The 25,966-nt window shown below is 41.3% G+C and overlaps 1 protein-coding gene and 1 pseudogene across 1 annotated transcript; both read right to left on the bottom strand.

Annotated features, from left to right (window-relative positions):
* Positions 1-396: 396 nt before the first annotated feature.
* On the bottom strand, positions 397-9,503 carry LOC150040899 (PWWP domain-containing DNA repair factor 3B-like). The gene is made up of 5 exons (XM_090326630.1): positions 9,426-9,503; positions 9,265-9,340; positions 6,789-6,900; positions 5,342-5,508; positions 397-4,646 (listed from the first exon to the last, which is right to left on the bottom strand). Exon 5 carries the CDS (start codon positions 4,480-4,482, stop codon positions 2,341-2,343), a length of 2,142 nt encoding a protein of 713 aa, XP_090182756.1. The 5' UTR covers positions 4,483-4,646; positions 5,342-5,508; positions 6,789-6,900; positions 9,265-9,340; positions 9,426-9,503; the 3' UTR covers positions 397-2,340.
* An 8,046-nt stretch (positions 9,504-17,549) lies between these two features.
* LOC150040898 (small ribosomal subunit protein eS26 pseudogene) lies at positions 17,550-17,895 on the bottom strand (annotated as a pseudogene).
* Positions 17,896-25,966: the final 8,071 nt, after the last annotated feature.

The raw sequence follows: 25,966 nt of genomic DNA, 5'->3' as shown, positions 1-25,966 counted from the left end.
ACACAATAAAAGCAAAAAGTGGTGCTGTGGCTCAAGTGGCAGAGCACTTGCCTTGAGGAAGCCCAAGGATGGTGCCTAGCCCTTAATGCAAGCCCCAGGACTAGCAGAAAAGAAATTGAACTGTTACCTGTGTCAAAAGATGCCATCCCAGGGGCCTGGAGTTTGGCCTAGTGGTATAGTGCTTGCCTAGCATGCATAAAGCCCTCACAGAGCAGAGAAATTGTCTGTTCCTCATACTTCTCAGGGCCATAAGGATGTCACATTGAGTTTCAAGGCAGTCCAGCCCAGAAGACCTGGTTTCCATCACACAAAGTCCAGAGACAGGTATATCTCACCTTGTCCTTATACAATTTGGAAAGCCCACATATAAAATTCCACAACAACAACTATGAATGAAAACATTTATTAAAGCCAAGCTGGAGTTTGCAATAAGCATACAAAGATGATAACAACCATCATAATGACTCAGCTTTTATTTTTAAAGGTGTTCTTAAACTCTTGTTATACATGTATCACCTATACTGAGTTACATTCTCCAGTACAGTGAAGCAGAAGTTCAAGGTGAATAGCATGATGGTTTTGTTATAAATACAGAGACTTTAGACTGTTTTACAGAAGCACTCACCAGCCAGATGAATAGCATATAATGATCATCTTCCAACACTTTCCAATGTACTGATGACCCCATGGATCCCATAATACCCTTTTCACATGTCATTTTTGAAATAAACTAGCTTTTTCACGAAGGAATATTTTTAAAGAAATGCTCATTTATTTTTAATAGTATCAGAATCAAAGGCTTCACACACATCTTTTGTATGTATTTAATTGTGTCTGGTAAAGGGCTACAATGAGCAGAATGGAGAATGTTTATAGACTCCACGATCAAATCTGCAGGTGCTAACCACACAGTGCAACTCCCAGCCTGACAGAGACTAGTCTTCATTTCCGCTGATGGATCACCAGGGGGTGCCTAGCCTATGTGAAGTCCAAAGAGCACATTGTTGTCTTCAAAGGCACAATATTGAAGACCATTCAGGATCCAGAATAAAGTGCTCAGTTGATGGGTTGCTCAGCAGGAAGCTATGGCTTCCAGGTGGTGAGTACCTCCTCAAGTTCTGATGACTCCACACATTAGACATGGGGGTAAACGGCCATGTGAAGATGAACCAGACCCCTGTCCACAGTGAAGAGGGCCATGGTATGTTCGGCCCTTGCAAAAGGACCCTCCCAGAAATTGGCACAGAGAGCCAATGATTAGTCAATACGGCTGATGGAGTCATCACTGCGCACTCACTCATTCACTGTCACAATCACTCCAAGGTCCAGAGCAAAAATGAGGTGGGTTTAGTATTTTGCAGTAGTAGTTCCTGCTGCACATGATCTAGAAAGTCTGTATTTCGTTTGAATTTCAGAGTAGGTACTTGAAGATGGACCCCAAGTTTATAAGAGAAAGTATCACTGGGTGCTGCTAGCTCACACCTATTATCCTGGCTACTCAAGAGGATTGTGGTTTAAAGCCAGCCGAGGCAGGGAAGTCCATGAGACTCATCTCCAATTAACCACCAGAAAACCAGAAGTAGTGCTGTGGCTCAAAGTGATAGAGTGCTAGCCTTGAGCAAAAACTCAGGCATAGTGTACAGGCTCTGAGTTCAAGTCTTACAACCAACAAAAAGAGAGAGAATGGGGGAGAGGGGGAAGGAGAGAGAGAAAACCCCTATCTCTGTTGCTGGTTTCAACTTTCAGCACTTTTTCTGAAAAATAAATAGTCCTACCAGTGATGATTCAGTGATTAAATTAAGTATTCTAATAGTTTGGATCCATGTGTCTTCTTGGAAAAATCGAAGGTATAATTGGCATTTCTGTAAAACTACACAAGATGCTGATGTTTCACAATTACTGTTTAATTGCAGGATTCAGTGTTTTTTTCCAGTACTAATATAATGTGTGTCCAACATGATAATATCAAGTGCCGTCAAAGGAAGCATTATGTGAAAAAAATGGTGTTTTTCCTCACACACGCTATGGGAATCAGGTGATAGGAAATCAGTCATCTTTGGGCCAAATTGCTTCTGAAGAATTTTAGAAGAAATATTAATCAGTAAGCATGGTATCAACAAACTAACACTAGAGATAGGTCCAAAAGGAAGAATTTTTGTTCCCAAGGTCTCAAATCCATATAACTTATGTACATGCCAAGGAGGAAAATAATAATAACAGATGTTGTAGCTGGCCACAGAGAGGAGGGGATTGCTTCTAGGGTGTAAGTGCAGTAAGAGGGCAGTAATCATCACAAACAAGCATGTATTGTAGATGGATGCAGAGAAGAGAGGACTCCTTCTAAGGATTAAATGTGCTAGGAGACCTAAAGAACTGACTTGAGATTTCTAACCTCTTCCTCCTCTGCTCCTTTATGACTTTCTTGTCAAATTCGGCTTTCTCTCTGTAGTGCACAGGTGGCCCTTGCATGTATTTCTCTTCTGCCTCCTGGTAACTGATGTCTTCCACTGTGGCAATTGAATAAATCATTGCTTCTGGCAGAAGCACTTCCATAACAAAACTTACATTGTCACCTTTTGTGGGATGGAACATGACCTTTTCTGTTTGTTCGTAAACTTTCTGTAAGTGTTTGACCACTATAAACAACTGGTCATCATCTTCCAGGTATGTTTCAATGCAGAATGAGGACTTGTATGATTTCAAAAAGGAGGTCAGCCATGTGGACTTTTTCTTGCCATTTATGATGTCCAGCAGATGTTGGTCAGACCCCCTTCTCCTAATGATGAAGTCTACGAGCTTCCCATTGCCTCGGTCCCAAGCAGCCTTCATGCGATCAGGGAGAAGTTTCTTTCGAGGCCTCTTCACACCCATGAAAGTCTCATCATCTGATTCTTCCAGGTCAGCATAGTTAACCTTTGGAAAATCAAGCTGCATGTCGGTTTCTTCAAGAGCCTTTCGAGCTGGGTAGCTAGCATCTGTGGCATAGTACTCCAGGAAAGAGCCTGTGAAAGATCCCTGAGCGACCTCTTCTTGGTAATGTGATATGAGTGAGAAGCACCAGGTTACACCGAAGCCATAGACTTTGCTGGCTCTCTTCATAAGTACATCTTTCTCCTTACACTCTAGGTGCTTTAGTCTGCAAAGGCTGACCTGAATGCCACTTCGTTCAGGGCACAAATTGGCCTCAATCAAGAGTACCTTGGCTACACTTTTAATCTGGCTGACACTCTTGACCACAGCTGGCCAAAATGGCTGATCATGGAGTTTAAACCATACCATCATTCCTCTTTTAATGGGAGAGGGCCTCCTACCACGAGCCACATTTTTGGTTAGGCCTTCCTGACTGTTACCAACCCTTTTCCTGGAAGCAACAACTTTCGTCTCAGGTGAATGCTCAGGAGATTTAATTTTCTTTCCTCCTCTCTTCAAAGCTGGTTTCCAGCACTTCCGTTTTCGGTTTGCAATAGGGCAAGAGTTAGGGGATGTCAAGACTGCCCCTTCCAAGACTGCATTGCCGGAGTGCTCTCTAATCTCTGTGAAGGTATTGATTCTCTGGGGTTCAGAAGCTGTATTCTCTTGGCTGGTGTCCTGAGACTTCGGGCTCAGAATGTTGTGTCTGGTGAGAACTACAACCGGTCGCATAGACAGACCTGGAAACTCAGCTTTATCATATCCATGATTCCAGACCACAGACTGAATAGGAGACACAGGTGTGGAGGCAGCCAACCTTTTCTCATTCTCTTTTTTGCTAGCAGCATGAGGAGAGGATACAAGTGTTGAGATGCCCAAGTTTTCCTCATTCTCTTTTTCGCTAGCAGCTCTTGTAAGTATTGGAGTATTTGGGCTTATAATGGATTTTTCTAATATTTTCTCTTGAGTTTCACCTGGAGAGGAGGCCGTGGCTGTGTGTGCCTTGGATTTCTTGTCATGCAGGTCATGTTCACTATCTGATTGACACACCTGCTGGGACTGTAAGTATGCTTGTTTCCTAAGCCTTGACCTGTAGTACAATTTGCGTTTCCGGTATTTCCTGCAAGGACGATGGCCAGAGCCTGAACCAGAGCCAGTGTCAGGTTGAGGGCCTGAGCGGGTACCTTTTCGTTCTATTTTTGAAGACACTACATTCGTCCCTTGCTCAACTAGTTTTCTGCAGTATAGAATCTCTAGTGCTAGTCTAAGTGCTTTTCTGTAAGCCCTTGATTGGCCTGGTGGGGTAGTGGCCTTCCACCGACTATCTCCTGGTGGGTCAGTGGTCCCCAAGCGCACTCCTGCGGAAGAGGCAATGGCTTCAACTTCAGCCTCAGTGAGGCCCTTTACATCTGTGCTTTTCACTTGCACCCTTTCATCTACAGCAAGGATTTCCACTTCCAGGGGTAATCCCCTTTTTCCCTTACTTGTTGCTGGACTTATTGGGCTGGGTAATACCTTTGCTGGCCACAAGTGGCCTTTCCAACTGCACAGGACATACTCAACAGTGTTCATAGTGCCTGGAGCAGATTAACAGAAGCTGAGAGTCCACTGCTACTCTAGCTTATCTGACCCTTGCGCAGACACTTCACACTTCCTTTCCCTCCGAGCTTACAAGGACTCTCCTTCCTCCTGAATAGACACTGGAACTCAGGATCTCAGCAAAATTCACCAGCACACTACAATATGGAAAAGGAATAGCACATAACAGTCAGAAAACTCATTTCCCTTGGTGGAAGGGAGAAGGACTCTTCTCAGTGAGACTAACAGGAAAGTAGATAACTAAATAATAAAGTGTGACATAGACCAAGGGGTAGATAGATGCCATGTACTTGGGAGAAAGTAAAGAAGGCATCAGAGAAATTTCTAACACTGCGAACCCATGTTTTGTCCCAACTGTGAGAATTGTATATTGATGATCATAAGAACAGGAAGTGGTTGGCCTGACAATGACACATTTGGCTACACTTTGTTGTCTTTGGAACTCCTTAGCCATTCCTCTTGAGGAATGCCTTATTTCTTTCTTTCCTTGAGCTCTATTCCTGCCCAGCCCACCCCAGGTTACCTGAAGTGGTCTTCCGCTCACTCAAATGGGACCTCATTCCAGTGTCCTTTTCTGAGGCTAGCGGTGGAGATTTGAGGGTTCTTGAAATTCCTCTTGGTGATTCCTGGCAACCATAACTAAATAGATATGGCTACAGGCACTGTCCTTTGGCTGTGGCATGCACCCCTATGTACTGTGATTGAAATCTGTTGTTTTCTAACACCAAATCTTTGGTTCTTGTTAAGAAAATAAGCATTCCCATCGAGAGAAGCATGGAAATGTGTGCCTCTAAACATCAAATGGCAGGCTTAGTAAATGAGAAAAGCTTACCTCAGTCACATGGAGAACAAAAGGTCCCGTTTCTGAGCTGACTCTTCAGGACTCTCTCTCCACCTGCTGGTCCTTTGCTTGCTCTGTGCCTCTGAAATGCAGAAAACTGAAGGGAATCTAGAGCAGCTGCTCCAGATGCCCTCAAGCTGGACCATCTAACAGTAGCTCTGGAAAACACAAAACAGATAGGAATTCAACCCAATCAAGTAAAGACTGGGTTATCACTTTTACTTCTTTAACCTCAAAGCACATTTTGAAACAATATATGATTTAGATGCCCTGCTTTGCTTGCTAAATTCTTTTTGCGTCTTATATTTTCTCTTCTGTCTGTGTCATGGAGGGGAATCTCTCATGTCTTAGAATGGTAGGGCTTACTCTTTTCATGATAGTACATGAAATGGAGTACATTGTTTGGTGTCACCAGTCTGTGTGCTGTCAGAAGGGAAACAAAAACAGCATCAGTCCAATTTCCAAATAATGCCACCTTGGATTACAGAGAAGACAAAATATATCAGAAGGGAATGAAAAGAGTCAGCATCTGACAACTTCTCTCTCTTTATGTGAGCTTATATGTGCTTCCAACATACTACCCGAAGCCTAGAACATATTCATTCATGGTGAGCATGAACCTAGAGTTGCTAATGCAGAAGTAGATTGGGTCCCATCTCCTCTTTTAAAAATTGATTTACTTGGGCTGGGAGTTTGGCCTACTGGTAGAGTGCTTGCCTACCATACACAAAGACCAGGGTTTGATTCCTCAGTACCACAAACATAGAATAGCTGAAAGTGGTGCTGTGGCTCAAGTGGTAGAGCACTAGACTTGAGAAAGCCCCAGAACAGTGCTCATGCCCTGAGTTCAAGCCCCAGGACTGGCAAAAAAATTTATTTACTTTATTTCTATATAGAGGTAATGTACAGAGGCATTACAATTACTTGAGTCAGGTAATGCCTGAAACATTGAAATTTCCTTTTATGTGTCCAAAACTTTTCTTTTTCTTTTTAGCTTAATTGTATTGCCAAGGTGATATACAGAGTGGTTACAGTTACCTATGTAAGATAATGAGTAGTACATTTCTTGTTGAACATTATTAACCCCTCTCATGATTTACTCCCACTTTCCCTCCCCTACCATTCCCTTCAAATCTTATATATTGGTTTTTACCAACACTATTAGAAATGTGAAGGGAAGGTTATGCAATCATTCCTTCAGTCCTTCTCTACTCATCCTCCCCACACTTAAAATACAGGCAGAAACATTGTGATTTTCTCTAGTCATCCCAGCACAATGCTTACCATAACTCATTGCTGTATTTTCTCTCAAACTGATTGAATTTGAATAATATGTTTATCAAAACAAGTTGCTTCATATGTAAATGTAGATAAGCATGTTTTGGGTCACAAATCCTAATAGAAAGAATATGAAATGTCTAAAGAGGAAAATCTGTACCTGCTTAAGGGATAATCTGCACAATAACTTTCTGATGACGGTGTGTGATCATATAGGTTTTCTGTCTTCTGATTAAGCAAACTGACTATATGGTTGTCAAACACAGATGTCCCTGAGAACACAGAGCAAAAGGGAAAAGGGTTAACAAGTGACTCAGCCACTTCAACCTCCCTTCAACCACCTACCACAGGAAAAAAAAACAATATTCTTGGGCACCTGAAACCACAACAACCAAAACCCCAGGTATGGGCACATGCAAACAGACAAATATATACACACACATGCACATGTATTAGAAGCAACAGATACCCTGTGAGGCTATGCAGAATACATGCCCACTCTTCTCCACCTCTCTGTTTCCAGTATGAATGTTATTTTCTGTGATTTTGAAAACTTGCTTGGGAAAGCCTAATATGATGTCTAGGATTACAACACAACATATTCACTCACAGAAGAAAACATTCTACAAGCAAATTAGTCTACATGCTGCGCAATTCTTAACCCATCTATACATATATATTGTATCAGTATGCATTATCTGGCAGCTAGGTCTCATGGTTTTATTTCCACATATGCATACATGGCATCCCCATTACTCTCATCCCCTCTATCACTCTCTCCATCCCACTCCCTTTTCTTAAAACAAATTCAACAGATTCCCTTGTTCTATTCTTATACATGCCAGGTAATGACCTTAAACACAAACCTAATCACCCACTTCTTTAGCTATACATTCTCCTACAACACAGCCTTGCCCCACTACCTCCTACTGATTAAAAGTATTCACTGGATGGGACTTGGATTTTGACCTAGTGGTAGAGTGCTTGCCTTGCATGCATGAAGACCTAAGTTCGATTCCTTAATACCACATACATAGAAAAAAGCCAGAAGTGGTGCTGTGGCTCAAGTGGTAGAGCTCTAGCTTTGAGAAAGCCCCAGGACAGTGCTCAGGCCCTGAGTTCAAGCCCCAGGACTGGCAAAACAAAGTATTCACTGGCATTATTCTATCCTCATACAATTGCTCTGTATTCCAAAATTATTACCCTCCTCATTCTTTTTTCCCCGCTTCCCTTCCCTTCTTCTCCTTAAATACTTCTGTAGAGTATACATAAATGTGTATATGCATGCACATATATCCATGAATATGAAATTTATACATGTCTATGTCTAAATGTGTTTAAAAGGCTTTGAACATTTTTTTGGTTTTTTTTTCCATTTCTGAAATTGAACTCACAGTCTAAGCACTGTCCTTGAGCTTTCTCAAGACTAGAGCTCTACCACTTGAGCCACAGCACCATTTCCAGCTTTTTCTATGTATGTGGTACTGAAGAATCAAATCTGGATCTTCGTGTATGCTAGGCAAGCACTCTACCACTAGGCCAAACTCCCAGCCCTGGCTGTATCTTTTTGAAGGTAATACATTTTAACAGGGTGCATCCAGCATATTATCAAAATATATTTTTCAGTTATATTTCTAATAACAACCGTAATGGCTCCTCAACTGTAAAAGCCATGGTGGATATGTGCTATGAAATCATTACATATTCCTCTCACTACTTGCCTACAGCCCACTTTCCATTAGGGAATTGTGCAGTCTTTGCATATAATTTTCTGTTCAGCTTTCTGCTGATAGGTAAACAACTGTGTGCTCTCCAGAGAGAGGAGTTAAGCAGGGAGATGGATGACTGGAAGAATAAATGCTAGATGGGCATGCAGAGACAAATACATGATGAGAGAAAGGGAGATCGAATGACAGACAGAGACAGACATAGCTACAAAGAGAAAGAGATTGATTCAACTGACAAAGAATAAGAGAATGATGAGGACTGACTGGTTGAGAATGCATGTGGGGCTGGCAAATTCTAGTCTTACGTTAAGAAGCAGCATATAGGAATAGACTAAGAGATGTTGATTTCCTGGGCCTAGATCCTTCTCCTCCAAATGCACACATCCTGAAAATCTCCTGCAGCACATCCTATAAAGCCAAGGTTTTTCTCCAGCAATGCCATGATCCTGAAAGACTAATATCTCAGCAAGGCATTTACATGTGCACACACACACACAAACACACACACACACACACACACCTTGTATGATGGTCTTTATACGATACTAATCTTAGCTTAATTTATATAACCATAATTAGTAATATGGTAACCAGCAAACTATTTTTTTTGTAGAATACATTTCTTAGTTCAGCTACCAGATACCCTATATCAGCACAGAATGTTTTCATGGGATATGTACATCATATGAGATCTTTCAGTCCTACTATATGTCCCATCATTCACTGCCTTCAAGTTAAACCACATCCATTGAAAATCATTTTCCGTGGTAAGGAATTGTGAAATAATAAGTGGTACCATCTTCAAGAGTATGGTGTCAATCACTGGGAAACAATGACATATTCAAAAATACCAGGGGACCCATGTTTTAAAGAATTCAGTCGAGCAAGCTTTCAGACAACAGATGTTACCTCCAGACAGTGAGACAGCTGGTGATGTGTTACTCAGTCTCTTCAGTCTCGATTTCAGCAGAAGTCACCAATCTCTCTAACAAACAGGAGGGATGAGAGCCCTTAATGTCACATTAAAGAACACACGTACTCCCAACACACACCCACATGCTCATACTCACATTGAGAGCAGACTCAGAGTAGTTGTGAGATTTCTAGTTATTCCATCCTGCCAGTCTGAATTTCTTTGCAAAATGTCTACCACCAGGAGAGAATGGCTTATCGTGGTTGTCATAGAAACAAGAATGTCATCAAAATGGTCTCTGTGATGTCAGCTCTATACAGAAATGACTGTAGCTTTCCAGCCCAGTCGAAAGATGGAGGGAGGCAGAGAAGAAGGGAGGGAAGGATGGAGGGAAGAAGAAAGGGCAGAAGGAAGGAAAAGATGGAAGGAGGGAAGAATGGATAGCTAATGTTCCAGAAATACACAGATTGTTCTCCGTGGAATAGGCATTTGTGACAGGAAATTTTCACAAAATGTGTTTTATGGAGAAGGAAAGTCAGGCAATAATTGGTTCTGTTCTCCCTAGACAAACAAGACTGGAAACAGGTTCTAAGAAGTACCCTCTTTCACTTACCAGAAGACATGAACTAATATGCATGCATGAATATAGAACAAAGAAAACTGTTGATATCATTTTATGAAAGAGAAGAAGTGAAACGAAATGTGTTGGTTGATCTTGATCAAGGTACACTCTGTGCATATATAGAAATGTTATGATAAACCCCTTTATTACAACTACTGCATGCTAAAAATGTTTGTGAAGACAAAACACCTACATACTAGAGAAAGGCGAAGCTTAAACTTAAGTGCTGGTAAGCCCTAAGGGTCCTGAGTCTACACTTGAACACAGCTGTTTGATAATCAGTGTACCGCAGTTGGTGTGAAATTCAGTGAAAATCAAGTTGCTATCAGTGTGTAGGTTTATTTCTGGATCTTCTAATCTATTCCATTTATAACTTCATTTTTCGTATTATGCCAGTACCATGCACTTGTTATAAGAATCTGCTGTGTCATTTGAACTCAGCTATTGCTATACATTCAATACTATTGTTTTTACTCAGGCCTGCTTTGGATATTCATGCTCTTTTTGCTTCAATATAAAGATTAGTTTTTTTATAAAAGATCTAGGAATTAGGATAGGCATTGTATTCAATCTATAGATTGCTTTTTGTAGGAGAGCCATGTTCATAATAGTTTTGCTAATCCATGTAAAGGAAAGGTCATTTTGTCCTCTAGTATCTTTTCCAGTTATTTTCTTGAAATTTTTACATTTTTTATTGTAGTGATATTTCACTGCCTTTATTAAATGTATTCCCTAGGATAAATTTTTTTGAGGCAAAGATGAATTGATTTCCATGTCCTCTAGTTTCCTTGATTCTTTAAATTCTTTCTTTTAATGGTACTTGAGTTTAAACTCAGAGATGGTATTCTACCTCTTGAGCCCCATACCCAGCCCTTTTTGCTTTAATTGCAGAATAAAGTCTCCCTTTTTTTCCAGTTCAGCCTGGGCCATGATCCTCCTATCTATACTTTCAGCATAGCCACAATGACAAACCAATTCTTTTACAACCACCTACTGCTTAAAATGAGGTCTTACTTTGTACCCTGAATGGCTGGCCACAAACAGTGATCCTCCTGATACGTACTTCCCAAGTAAGTGGAAATAAAGGTGTTATCAAACGTAACTGACCTATTTTTTTTTCTTTTTTTGTCCATCATGGGGCTTGAACTCTGGGCCTGGGAGCTGTTTCAGCTCTTTAGCACACAAGACTAGCCCTCTACCACTTGAGCCACTTTTGGTTTTCTGGTTGTTAACTACAGATAAGAGTCTCACAGACATTAGTGCCTGGCCTGGCTTTGAACTTCGAGCCCCAGATCTCAGCCTCTTGAGCAGCTAGGATTACAGGCATGAGCCACTGGCGCACAGCTCTATATTTTTCTTTTACTGTCCATTTCATTAATTCTTGGTCTAATCTTTACAGTTTCCATCTATTAATGCTTTGGGGTTTGGCTTGTTCTTGTTTTTTTTTGTTTTTTTTAATGTTTCAGACAACTTTTATTTCCAGAGGGGAAACAGGCAAAGGAGGGACCTGGAGTCAGAAATGAGGGTCCGGCCAGGTGAGATGGGGGTGGGGGGAAGAGGGTCGTAGACATCTTTAGCTCTGCTGCAGCAGCTGCCCTCCACAGCCGGCGTGTTCTTGTTTTTTCTAAGAGCTTGAATTGCTTCATTATTTAATTGATATCTTTCTGATTGCTTTACATAGACATTCATAGTCATAAACCTTCCTCTTTTTTTATTAATATTTTATTTTCCATATATTTTATTGTAATTAATATAAGGATTACATTATATTCACCAGATAAAAGGTACATTACTTCATAAACATTGATACCCTTTCTCATGTCTTGGTCCCCATTTTCCTCCCCCCACCCTGCCCCTCATCTTGTTTTCCCCTCTTCCCTATCCTATTTCAAATAACCAAAGATTTAGAGAGTCTTCTCTGAAGAAGAAATAAGAATGGCCTATACACACATGATGTCTCTGGCCATAAAAGAAATGCAAATCAAAACAACTCTAAGATTCCACCTCACACCAGTTAAAATGGCCATAATAAAAGACCCCATATAGCAAAAACACTTCTTAGCAGAAAGAACAGCGCCAGAGGAATTTCAATTCCAAACTTTAGACTCTATTACAGAGCTATAATTCTCAAAACAGCTGGGTACTGGCACAGGAACAGGCCTGAAGACCAATGGAGTAGAACTGAGGACCCAGATATTAAACCACAGACCTATGGCCACCTAATCTTTGACAAGGGAGCCAAAAAAATAGAATGGAAGAAAGACAGCCTCTTCAACAAGTTGTGCTGGCAGAACTGGTTAAGCACCTGCAGAAAACTAAAGCTGGATCCTTCTTTGTCACCTTGCACTAGAATTAACTCCAAATGGATCAAAGACCTGGAGGTAAAAGCTGACACACTGAAAACTCTACAGGAAGGAATAGGAGATACACTAGGCCTCCTTGGCACAGGTCGAAACTTTCTTAATAAGGACCAAGAATCACAACAAATCAAAGAAAGGCTGGATAAGTGTGACTGCATTAAACTGCAGAGCTTTTGTATGGCAAAGGACATAGCTAGTAAACTAATCAGGAAGCCTACAGAGTGGGAGAAGATCTTCACCAACCAAACAACAGACAAAGGCCTCATATCTAAAATATATCAACAACTCAAAAAATTGAATCACTCCAAAACCAACCTCCAAAGTAACAACCATCCCATTAAAAAATGGGCCAAAGACTTAAAGAGAGTCTTCTCTGAAGAAGAAACAAAAATGGCCTATAGACACATGAAGAAATGCTCAACATCTCTGGTCATAAAAGAAATGCATATCAAAACAACTCTAAGATTCCACCTCACTCCAGTTAGAATGGCCAGGATCAGGAAAACGAATGACAACAGATGCTGGAGGGGATGTGGCCAGGAGGGATCACTACTACACTGTTGGTGGGAGTGCAAACTCGTTCAAGCACTATGGAAAGCAGTGTGGCAGTGCCTCAAAAGGCTAAACATAGAACTCCCCTATGACCCAGCAATTCCACTACTTGGCATTTACCCAACCATCCAGAAACAAGGACATACTAAACCCACTAGCACAGCAATGTTCGTTGCAGCACTATTCACCATAGCAAAGATATGGAACCAACCTAGATGTCCCTCAGTTGATGAGTGGATCAACAAGTTGTGGTATTTGTACACAATGGAATTCTATGCTGCTATCAGAAAGAATGACATCGCCCCATTTGTTAGGAAATGGAAAGACTTAGAAAAAATCATATTAAGTGAAGTAAGCCAGACTCAAAGGAACTTAGGCTCAATGGTTTCCCTCATTCGTCATAATCAGTAGAAACCTTGGGCTCTACTAGCAGAGATTTGCAATAGAGCAAAATCTTGATACATAAGGCCATATAATGTGAAGCTAATTGAAAGGACCTCCAGGATATTGAAACAAAAGCCATATAATGAATGATTGTTGTCCTTAATGTACTATGTTGTCTCTTATCTCCTTTGCTGTCCCTTGGTTATCTCATATTGGTATAGTATCTCACTTTGTTATCTGATATATTGAATTTATTTGTATTTGGCTATTTGAAATTTGATAGGGAAGAGGGGAAAACCAAGACGGGTGTGGGGTGTGGGGGGGAGGGAAACGGGTACCAAGACATGTGAAAGGGTATCAATGTATGTGAATTAATGCACCTTCTATCTGGCAAATATCATGTAACCCTTTTACTAATTACAATAAAAAAAATTAAAAAAAAATAAACTGAACACCACAATTCTGGAAAAAAAAAAAAAGAATCTCACCAAGTCAAGGAAGTAGTGAGATAAGTGTTAGCAAAAGTGGCCCTAAATTTTCCTCTCATTTTGTCCTTCTGGGGTAAAGGTTCATTGAGTTGGAATAAACATAACATGAAATTTATCATATTAGCAATTGCTATTTGTAACTCTGAATCATAAACATATTCATGATCATCATTCATTTATTTTCAAACCATTTTCTTGATTGATCTCAAGCAGAGATTTTTTTGTCCATTGTACAAAATTCCCTATTTGTTCCCCCCCACAGCCAGAATCTATTTTCCGTAACTGAATTTGCATATGTGATATATATTCTGTAAATGAATTCATATAGTGTTTGTCCTTTTGTGTCCTCCTTCTCCAGTATGAGGTCTTCCTCCAGTGTTTCCTTGTTTATGAGGCTGGTAATAGTGCATGTATGTTATTCTCACTTTCCCATTCATCTACCCATGGATATTTAGGCACTTTTAAAATTCTGGCCTTTGGGGGCCAGGAGTTTGGCCTAGTGGTAGAGTGCTTGCCTAGCATGCATGAAGACCCGGGTTTGATTCCTAGGTACCACATACACAGAAAAAAGCTGGAAGTGGTGCTGTGGCTCAACTGGTAGAGCCCTAGCCTTGAGAAAATCCCGGACAGTGCTCAGGCCCTGAGCTCAAGCCCAGGACTGGCAAAAAAAAATCTGGCCTTTGTGAAAACTGTAAGGGAAAAAGGCATTAAAAAATAAGCATTGCTTCATTCTGTTTGTGGAGGGTTCTTGAGTAGAAAATTCACAGAATGAGAGAGTAAAGTGATACTTGAAGAACTGACTCCCCACCCTGCTTTCCTAGGTGCATACAAACAGGCTGTAAGTGCAAACTGCATGACTCCAGCAGGGCAGTATATCTAAGTCCAGCTGTAAACATTCTATCATGGGACCAGCACAAAAGCCCCACCTCCCTTAACCTAGTGGCTTTTGCACTAACCTCTGCCTCCTTGTTTAGACCCCATAAAACCCATCTCTTATCATAGATGGGACACACAGTCTTCAAGCCTGGGGGAAGGCTGTGTCCTTCACTACTGCTCTATCTCAGTAAAAAGCCTTCACCCTTGGAAGATTGAGTCCAGCCTGTTTACCTTCCTTTCTCCTCCACATTTTTAACAATACTTATCATGGGCATAGGGGAGAAGGTTATGGAAGGTTGCTAATCAAAGGGAACAGTTTTAATTATGCAGCATCCTTTTGTGCACCAGCTTCACACCCCCAAACCTAGCTATTTAGGATGCTGAGATTGGAGGATCTTGGTTTGAAGCCAGTCTACAAAAACAATTCCAAAGACTCTTCAATCAACCAGCAAAAAGCCAGGCATGAGGTGTGGCTCAAGTGGTAGCGTGCCAGCTGTCAGCAAGTGAAAGCATGAGGCCCCAAGTTCAAGTTCCGGTACAAATACTTACACATCTAAAACCATGTATAGAGAGGGTATATCTCATGTTAATTGTCCCTGCACTGTATTGTAAACAGCACCTCAGTACCAAGGTCTTTTCTCTTCCTCAAACTTGCACCCAGTACTGTGTCTTTTCATATAATAAGAATTTAAGCACTATATAACACAGAGCAACTGTATTTGGCAATCAGTATAGCACACTCTTATAAAGGAAGCATAGAATTGTGTCATTTTCAACTGTGCCATATGGTGCAATCAAAGCTGTTCTTAGTACTGGAGATATAGCATTAAATAAGAACTAACAAAAAGGATATTGGTGATTGGCCTGTGTTCCCTTGAGACTTTGGATTAATAAGAAGGCACAGTATTCTCAAAATACAGACACAACCAGATCCCAATCCACAGTTGAATCTGAAAGTCATAAAGGAAGGATTGAGCCCTGGCAGGAGTTACCCTTGACAAGACAGTAATACCACCTGGATGGGTATCCACAAAGGTATCTGCCAGGCACTCTAAAATCTTGGCCTGAGACCAGTAAGGAGCAGATGCTTCCATTCCTAAAGAGGAGAATGTGGGAACCTGTAAATTGCTGAGTCATGAAGTCTAACAGAGAATCGGAATGCCATTCTCTGACTCCCAAAGAGCTGAGAGTGGCCTGAGAAAAATAATTTCTATTAGTGTTACAGAAACTCAAGATTCTGCCCCAAATGTGAGTTAATCATAATCTAAACTTCCTTGGACCTTGGAGTCAGGTGAAGGCCTAAACAAATTGTGGTTGTTTGCTGTCTACCTTGGATTCCTAAGATAAGGAAGTCACCAATCCTGAGATTATATCACTCATCTGTCACCCATCCTGAGATGGTTTCCCTTGTCTGTATGGGTAACTTTAAAGGGACTGCTAATTTGTTTCCTGCGTGTAATAATCAATAAATACCCTGTTAATGGGACCTGGATATTCTGTTGCCAACAAGCAACAGGTCCCTGGTGCCCAGAAAACCAACTCCAGAGGTCAGTTTCCTTCTCAGTGTTTCACCCAACCTCGGTGGACTAAACCAGCCCTGTTGGTGTGCAGCAGAAAGGAATTCCTTAATGGGGGCCCTGGGAGAAATTGCCCTGTCCCATACAAGACAATCTGAGTGTCCCTCAGCTAGGCAAATGCCCTGTAAGAGGCAAGCCAGCACAGAGGCCACAGAAACTTTCCCCCTTGCAACTTCACCACCAATCTTAAACACGGAAGCCCAATGTTGGAAAGCAAGCTAATAGAGATTATATTCTTCCAGAGACTCACCAAAGCCAGAAAGAGAGAGCTCAGCTAACAAGCACTCAATAAGAATTTCCATGATGTATTACTGTTAAGAGATCAAGCCAGGCTGGGTGCCAGTGGCTCTCACCTGCAATCCTACCTACTCTGGAAGCAGAGATCTGAAGATCATGGTTCAAATGCAGTCTAGGCAGGAAAGTTGGTGAGACTTATCTCCAATTAACCACCAGAAAACCAGAATTGACCCTGTGGCTCAATGTGGTACAGCCTTGACCAAAAAGAGCTCAGGGACAGTGCCCAGACCCAGAGTTCAAGCCCCATTACCTACCAAAAATAAAAGAAAAAGAGGTCAGGACACTAGAAAAAATGGAGGAGAGGTCAGTTAGTGATTATGACACGCAAGAGTAGAGTTTAGATGCTGTCATGAACATTCAATCAGGTACCATTTGGGGACACTTCAAAAGAGAATTAGAACAATTTAATGAGCAAGTGGAGGAATAACAGAGCAAGAGTCCACAGGACACTGCATACTCTTCCTTCTGACACATTCATCAGACATTTCGTGTCTTTTCTATCTTTCTGGACATGTCTTCTGCATTTCTCCAAGCTGATAATGGAGGCAGCAACCTAGATAAAGGAAACAGGAATCTCTTCTCTCTTTTGCCTATTTCACATCTCCCCATTGCCCAGAATTTTTCTCCATGATTGTATTAAACAATGAAGAAATTTCATCTCTAAGCTTTCCTTATTTCCATGCTGTGGCTGAGACAACCCTCAGCTTACCACAGTGGGAAGAGACAAAGAAGAGAAGGCTAGGAAACACAGATAAGAGACTCCTATTCTGTTACTGTTTATTTCCTGAGAGCAGTTCTTCCTGTGCTGTGCGTACTGCCCTCTAAGACTTGGCTAAAGAAGTTCTCCTGTCTTAGCCTCCTAAGAGCTGCAGGTATGAGTATAATAGCTCTCCTACCAACACCTCTATTCTACAGAAACTAATAAACTTCAAGCCTCAGTTTCAGTGTCTTCATCTCTCAATCAGCTACCATACCACTCCCCCCACACACACCCTATTCCTGTCTTCTCTGCAGGATGAGATTCCCCCAAATGCTGTTTTCTTTCTTTTTTTTAAAGTATAATTTCCATTGTAATTATTTTCCCCAAAAAAACAGTTCTTCTTCAGTCCTTTAGTATCCAGCTCCTTACATGGGTTTTGGTGGAGGTCGTGGAGCAGCCCAGCAGGTCTAAATCGGGGTAGGGGTGTTCAGTCTTTACGGGCTTCATGAGATCGGTTCCTGACCACCTTGCTGTGAATGGCACAACTCACACAGTAATGGAGTTTACGTAGAGCTTGGGAAGCACATAAGTGTCAAAGACACTCACTTCGGAAATGTCCCTGGCAGCTGTGGCCTCTACTATGTTCCAAATGCCAAACTTCTTAATGGCCTTGTCCTTGGGCACACATTGGGAGCAGTTTGTACAGCGAATAGGCTGCACATGCCCACGGCCCTTTTTGACCCTACCATTGTTCCTCCTCTTTTTCGTCATCTTGGGAGAGAGGGCCAGAGAGACCAAATGCTGTTTTCTAAGAGAAAACATTACCTGCATGTCCTGCATTAGTCATCCATCAGTGTGCAGGGGAAGCATTCTAGAATACCTGCGATTCCAGATTACACGGCATCATGGATAAGGAAATGGGTGGCAGAGGCAAGACTGATGTCATTTCTGCCTTCTTCTCTACATCCTCACATCTGTTGAAGAGGCATCTTTTATTTATCATCTGCTATGCGCTATGACAACTTGTAAGTAAAGTCCAGTTTCACAGGTCAGGGTACCAGCAGGAGCATATTGCCCTCTAGTGGACGTCATGAATATTGCCCTCACACCATTGGCTTTTTCAGTGGCATTTGAAAAATTAAAATGCCTCCATTTAACATATCCTCAGGTTAAATGGTTATTTGGCACAAAATCTGAGTTAAGAAGGATCTTCATAGCAATCTATACAAAGATGAGTATCAAACTTTAGTGTGTTAATTCATTCTGCTGAAGCATGTAAAGAATTACACCCATTATGTGTTCTGACCCCAGCAAAATGTCTATTCTCTTTGCACACTTGTGGGAGTGTAGGGCCTCCTAAGCTGGCAGCACAGAAGCCCAGGTAGCTATCTGTGCTTCTGAGACTCTGTGCCGAAAGGCATGTACGCTCCTGGGCACACCCAGTGACTTGAGCAGTCCGGAGTCAGAGGGCCCTGGCTCCTTCTGCCTGGAGCTGGAGCTCCCAGGAGCTCCTGGCAAGTGGGGTGTGTCTTAGGACACCATTGGTTGATGGTCGAATTCAGGAAGGTCCCTATTCGCTGCTAGTATAACATGGTGGCCACCACTCGATCTGTATTTTAGTGAGTATTCTAAAATAAAGTTAGATCTGCACCTGGAGTCTGGTCTCCAGAGTCTGTATTCTCAGGATTATTTGTGGGCTCTGTTGCCATTTTACCCCCCTCCCAGACGTTCAAGAAGGACTCCAACAGGGGAGGACCTGATGGTTGGGAGCATCACAATTTGAAGGAAGAGCCAGGAGTTTGGCCTAGTGGTAGAGTGCTTGCCTAGCATGCATGAAGACCCAGGTTCGATTCCTTGGTACCACATACATAGAAAAAAGCCGGAAATGGTGCTGTGGCTCAAGTGAGAGAGTTCTAGCCTTGAGAAAGTCCAAGGACAGTGCTCATGCCCTGAGCTCAAGGCCATGACTGGAAAAAAAAAGAAATACATTGAGGGAAGAGGAAGAGGAAGAGATCACAGGGTAAAATAAGGACTCACATGCATTGTATTCATAAACTCATTCATCAAATGGTAACTTCTTGTTCTAACTAATTAAAGATAATAAAATATACAAATTATTAAAAAAAAGACTGAAAGTCACAGATTGGAGAGGGGATTCTATTCTTTTCTTAACAACCAACTCTCAGAAGACTAACTGTAGTCCCATGAGAACTACAGTAAATCACAGTAAAGTAAAACATAGCTATTTTCTATTGAAGGCAAGAAATTCAGGGTAGTATGTTTACCACTTCAGTAAAAAAGGAAAAAAAATTACCCAATGCTTTCACAAGTTATGAAACATGTAAATATATCCTTGTGCCCATATATTAACTCATTTAAAAGTAAATAAATCAGTGGGTACTAATGGTTTAAGTTCACAATCCTAGCTACTCAGAAGGCTGAGATCTGAGGAATGCAGTTCAAAGCCAACCCAAGCTGAGACTTTTATCCCCCAGTTAAGCTGCAAAAAGAAACTCACAAAATCAGCTAGAAGTGGAGCTGTCTCAAGTGGTAGAGTGTTAACTATGAACACCAAAGATATGACCATGCTAAGGCCCTGACTTAAGCACCCGAGTCAGCAGGAAGAAAAGAACGTAAATCAAATTCCTCGCATTTATTTTATTTACATACTTAAATATTCTATATGTACAAGTGTATACTCTTGAATATACATATTGACTTTTTAAAAACTTTCTTTGAAAGTCCTAGGGCTTGAACTCAGGATCTGAGCACTGTCCTTGGGCTTTCTCAAGGCTAGAGCTCTACCACTTGAGCCATTTCACCACTTCTGGCTTTTTTATGTATGTGGTACTGAGGAATCGAACCTAGGTTTCTGTGCATGATAGGCAAGCACTCTACCACTAGGCAATGCTCTTGTCCCCATTACTTCTCATTTAAACTTCAAGACCTTTGTCCTAAATGTACAGTGCCTAATTTGTGGGCATATCTAGATCTGGTCAGTCACCACCATATTTGGGTGTTTTATCAGTACAGCAATCCTGATCTACCTAGTGTTCTGCTTTTCTCAGAAGTATGAGCCTGTTTCTTTGCAGGAGGAAATGTTTTACTTCACAGGCAAAAAATCTGTGGAAATGTTTGGTAACATTTCATGTACTTAATCTGAATGGACAGTAGAGGTGGAAAAGAAGAGAAGAGAGGGAAAAGAAGTTAGTTCAAAAGAAAGGGTGGCAGAAGAAGCGGGAAGGAAGCAATAGATGAGAAGTTCCATAACATTCCTTCATAATGCAATGTCAATGTTCTAGATTAAATACATTTGTATGTACAACATTAGTCTTTCATGGATGAGAATTATACTTTTTGTTGTTGGTTGTCGGGCTCCATTTCCTACTTTTTAGTAGTTTTCAGAGATAAGAAACTCACAGATTTTTCTGCCTGGGCTGGCTTTGAACTACAATCCTCTGATTGCAGCCTCCTGAGTAGCTAGAATTACAGGTATACCCAACAGTGCCTCCCCAGAATTATACCTTTTTTTGTCAGATGTGGGACTTGAACTCTGGGCCTGGGCATTATTTTTGAGCTCTTCAGCTCAAGGTCAGTGCTCTACCACTTGAGCCACAGTGCCCTTCTGTTTTTCTAGAGGTTAATTTGAGATAACAGGGTCACAAACTTTTTGTGCCTCTGCTGGCTTTGAACCATGATCCTTAAATCTCAGCCTCCCGCGTAGCTATAATTACAGGCAGGTGTAAGCCACCGGCACTCAGTCAGAATTATACTTTTAAGAAGTATGTAACCATATTAAGTGGTAAATATCAAACACCTAAAAAGTATTTTATTTTGCCTGGTGCAGTGGCTCACGCCTGTAATCCTAGCTACTCAGGAAGCTAAGATCTAAAGATCTTGGTTCAAAGCCAGCCTGGGCACTAAAGACTGTGAGGCTCTTCTCTCCAATTAATCACTAGAAAATGGGCCGTGGAGCTGTAGCTCCAGGGGTAGGGCAGTATAGCCTTCAGCTGAAGAGCTCATGGACAACGCCCAGGCTCAGAGTGTAGGCCCCAGGACCCACAGAAAAAAAGTATTTTATTTTTAATTACTTGAGGGGAAGATGGCACTTAGGGGAGAGGGTTAGACAAATGAAAGGGAAAGGGGGGAAATACAGAGAGGAATTCATTGTATATGACTGAATTGAAAAAAGAAGGGAATAGAGGTAAATCTTTCATTTGAAGATGTTGAAGTAGTGACAAAGATCAAGGTGCACTATACACATAAACTGCTTTGTTAAATTGTGAAAAGTTTAATATATAGCCTAAATTTATTTAAGGGAAGGGGTGTTTTAGGACGAGTGAATCAGAATGATGAAAGGGATGACATCGATCAAGATGTACTGTATTCATAAAGTGCTTTAGTGAATGGCAATCTCTTTTTATGTTTTCTTGGTCATGGGGCTTGAACTCTGGACTTGGGAGCTCTCCCTGAACTCTTCAGCTCAAAGCTAGCACTCTACTAGATTGAGCTACAGTGACACTTCTGGTTTTCTGGTAGTTAATTGAAGATAAGATCTCACAGACTTTTGTGCCTGGGCTGGCTTTGAACCACAATCCTCAGATCTCAGCCTCCTGAGTAGCTATGATTGCAGGCGTGAGCCACTAGCGACTAGCTGGGAAAATCTTTCATTTTCATGCTTAATACCATTTTTTCATGCAGCTAATTTGAGTTACATAGGACCATTTACCATTTCACAGTTTGTACATAAGGAAATACAGATGCTGATCACAATTTCATTATGTTAGAGCTGCTGAGTTATAGATAATTTATGCCCAAGGTAGTTATTCACTTCTAATGAACATTGGGAAACTTAGGAGTACCTCAGGAAATAGCTAAGATTGTCTCCATGAAATCTACAAGGTGGAGTTCTATCTTTCTAAACGTCCATCAAGGAGAATGGGGGTATTTATCTAATCAACAAAAGTAAAAGACACTTACAGGAGAGGACAGAGTCATAATTAAGTTTAAAGGACTCGGCAAATAGAGCTGCTCCTATTGTCATGCTCATTCATCAAATGGAGTACATTCTTTAGAGAGAGAGACAGAAAGCTAGACTAATAGACATAGTTCACTAGAAGTAGTTCTGACCTAGGAAAGAGTATTACTCATGGGTAGGGAAAATCTTTACTTGTAGAGTTTCCCTGTGGTGGCATGTACAAAACCCGAGACAAACCAATTTTTCTGGACCAAGATTTGGTGATAAGTGCTCTAGAAATAGTAAAATGTGCTGAGGGAGATGTTCAGGGGATGAAAGGGATTGACAAGGAAATTTCTTGGTTCTGTGAACGAATTCCTATAAATTTTAGACTTCCTGTGAAATTACAAATATTCGGGATTGACTCAGAGCAACCAAGGAAAGTACGCTGAACTTAACTAATGACATAAAACAGCAATCAAGTGCCAGGAGTTTGGCCTAGTGGTAGAGTACTTGCCAAGATGCACAAAGACCTGGTTCAATTCCTCGGTACTACATACATAGAAAAAAAAAGCTGGAAGTGGTGCTGAGGCTCAAGTGGTAGAGCTCTAGCCTTGAGAAAGTCCAAGAACAGTGCTGAGCCCCTGAGCTCAAGCCCAGGACTGGCAAAAAAAACAGCAATCAAGTCTCAGAGTAAACCTGAGAATTGTGGCTAGGTAGTGGCTAGGAGGGTGTAGGGAGAGTCAAAGTAACCGTGCAATTACTTTGCAAACTGAACTGTACATTAAATTATTATCCAATGAATATGAACTACAACTTTTAGTTTAAATCTAACTAAGTTGACACAACTAAATCAAATCAGAACCAAAACTTCAGGAATATTATAGGGCCCCTGAATCTGACAATATAAAATTTGAAATACAAAAAAAATAGAATAAAAATTATACTATACATGGAGGATCAGAAATATTTCAAAAATAATACTAGGAAGAAAGCTGCATATATCAATGTCCAGATGACTCCTAGATTAGAATTTTCAAAGATTTAAAAGAAGCTATTATAATCAGGCCTTATGAAGCAAAAAAGGAGTAACACTGTTGAAATGAAAGGGAACAAAGAACAAGTCAAAACCTTGCAGCCAAGGGAGAGATTAGTTTTGTTGCCCTTCAAAAGATAAATATACATAATTACCATGTGTCTCAACAATTTCACTCCTAAATATATAAACCAAAAACTGAAAACAGATAATCAAACAAAATTTCCAACAGTGTTCTTAGCAGCATTATTCAAAAGGTGATAGCAACCCAAACAAAATGTTCTATGTCCAAAATAAAGGCAGCTGAACAATCATGCTCAGAGCTATTCACAATAGCTACGTGGTGGAAGCAGATCAGATGCCCTACAACTGATGAATGGATAAAAATGTGGTATATACACATAATTTAACATATTCAGTCATAAAGAAGAATGGAATTATATCATTTGAATGGAACTGGAAATGATCATATTAAGTAAAAGAAGCCAGGCTCAGAAGGCCAAAAATTACATGTTTTCTCTCATATGTGAATATTAGACTTCAAATATAAGCATATATAGAATCACATGCATACATACACAGAATCATATGCATATACACACACATACATACACATATATGTACATATGTACATACATATAGACAGACAGACAGAGAGACTAGGCAACCCCCAAATGGCACTAGCTCACCCAGTGGACCCCTGGTCCAACCAGGAACCTTGAAAACCAACTCTACAGAAAGTAACTCCAGAAGCTCCAGACTGAAAAGCCTCTAGAACACCCTCTGCTTCCGGTCTCTGTCAAGGGCACTTCTGTTATCTTTTCTGAGCTTTCAGCCCAGCAACAACCCCCATCTAGCAGTTTCTAATGGTAGTCAGGCATCCTGTTCAGGTCCTGTCCTATGCAGTACCACCACTCCTGCTACGGTTGTGCTGTTATTTTTTGTTTTCAAAAGCCTTACATCTGCACCAGGTTCTGCTCTGCACTGTCACATATCTGTGTCAGGTACTCAGTTCCCCAGCCATACCACACAGACAGTTGCTAACTTCTGTGTTCAGGTCAATCAAGCAGGCCTGGATTTCCGAAACCAGGCCACTAGGCCCATTTCTCCATAGGAATGACTTTGGGTCACACCTACTCACTCTGGCCTTTTTTAACTGTACATGTCCAAATCTCCATGTCTGCCCTACTTAGACAGCCATAGATCACCATAGCCAATCCTACTCCAACTCTTCAAGAATGCCATTCATCTCTACAAGGCCTACAAAGTGCCACCATGTCAGGCCATGCTCTCTCGTGCCATTCATTGGTACCAGGTACTGATCTCCCCAGCTGAACAGCACTTAGAGTAATGTTTCACCCAAGTCATCCATAATGACTTTCACTGCTTTGTCTTGCTCTCTGCAGTACCACCACACTGCAAGGCCATTTTCTCCAACCCCAGAAATCTGTACCATTTCCTGATCCTTGCAGTGACTCAGCTTCAGAAAGTCTTCTTCTCCACACCACGGAATTCACACCCTGATTTTCAAATATCTCATCAGGTGGCTGAGAGTGTAGTCTAGTGTTTGAGTGCTTGCCTACCATGAATGAAGCTGTAGGTTTGATTCTTCAGTACCACATAAACAGAAAAAGCCAGAAGTGGCACTGTGGCTTAAGCGGCAGGGCACTAGCCTTGAGCAAACCATGTTCAAGGACAGTGCCCAGGCCCTGAGTTCAAGCCCCAGGACTGGCAAAATAAAATAAAATTTAAAATTCTCATTAGATTCTGATCTGTGTCAGTCCAACAGACTCGGTTCTCTACTGCCAGGTCAAACCACTAGGCCCTGCCATTCCCACAAGGCAAACCCAATAGATATTTTCTGCATAGTCAAGCAATCAAGATAGACCCATCTTTGGGTCCGGGAGTTTGGCTTAGTGGTAGAGTGCTTGCCTAGCATGCAGGAAGACCGGAGTTCAATTCCTCAGTACCACATACATAGAAAAAAGCCAGAAGTGGTACTGAATCTCAAGTGGTAGAGCTCTAGCCTTGAGAAAGTCCAAGGACAGTGCTCAGGCCCTGAGCTCAAGCCCAGAACTGGCAAAAAAAGACCCATCCAACCTCAGCCAAATCAGACCACAAAGCACTATCCTCCCAAGTCAGCACTATCCTCCCAAGTCAGGGAAACCACCAAGCCCTTCCCTCCATTGCTAGGACAAACCACCAGGTTCTATCCTCCATGGCCAGAACAAGAAACAAACCCTTGGCCTTTGCAACAAGGTTAAACTTTGCTCTCGAAAGTCACAGTGAAACTAGACTCTATTCTATCACCAAGCACTCAAAGAAATTCCTACCTTTCACACGAAGATCAGAGCACCAGACTCTTCCACAGCCAGGCCAAACCACCAAGCCCTGCTTTTCATACTAAGAAAAAACTACCACATCCTGAACTCCATAGCCAAGGTAAAACACAAGGTTCTGATTTCTATAGCTAGATGAAAGCCTCAAGCCCTACCCAGGGCTATCCAAAAAGGTATTGGTACCAGGCATAGCGATGCATGTCTTTAACACCAGCACTTGGAAATCAAACACAGAATGACTGGAAGATTGAGAGTAGTCTAGACTACATAAGATTTGTCTCAAAAAATAAATAAAACAAAAAGAAACATATGCCTCTATGTGTGTTTATATGAAAATTTGCATTTTGATTCTAAGATCCATATGTGAGAGAAAACATGCATGCTTTGTCTTTATGGGTCTGGCTTACTTCTCTCAGTATGATATTTTCCATATTTATTCATTTCCCTGCAAATGATAAAATTTCATTCTTCCTGGTGGCTGCTTAAAATCTCATTTTGTGTGTGTGTATA

This window comes from Megascapheus bottae, chromosome X (genome assembly GCF_031878675.1).
Source record: "Megascapheus bottae isolate mThoBot1 chromosome X, mThoBot2.hap1, whole genome shotgun sequence".
In the NCBI taxonomy this organism is placed as follows: domain Eukaryota; kingdom Metazoa; phylum Chordata; class Mammalia; order Rodentia; family Geomyidae; genus Megascapheus; species Megascapheus bottae.
This window is presented reverse-complemented; position numbering and strand designations above follow the sequence as displayed.

Excerpts from the sequence above, each read along its gene's own strand:
- LOC150040899 (XM_090326630.1), bottom strand. The coding sequence starts at position 4,482 with ATGAACACTGTTGAGTATGTCCTGTGCAGTTGGAAAGGCCACTTGTGG.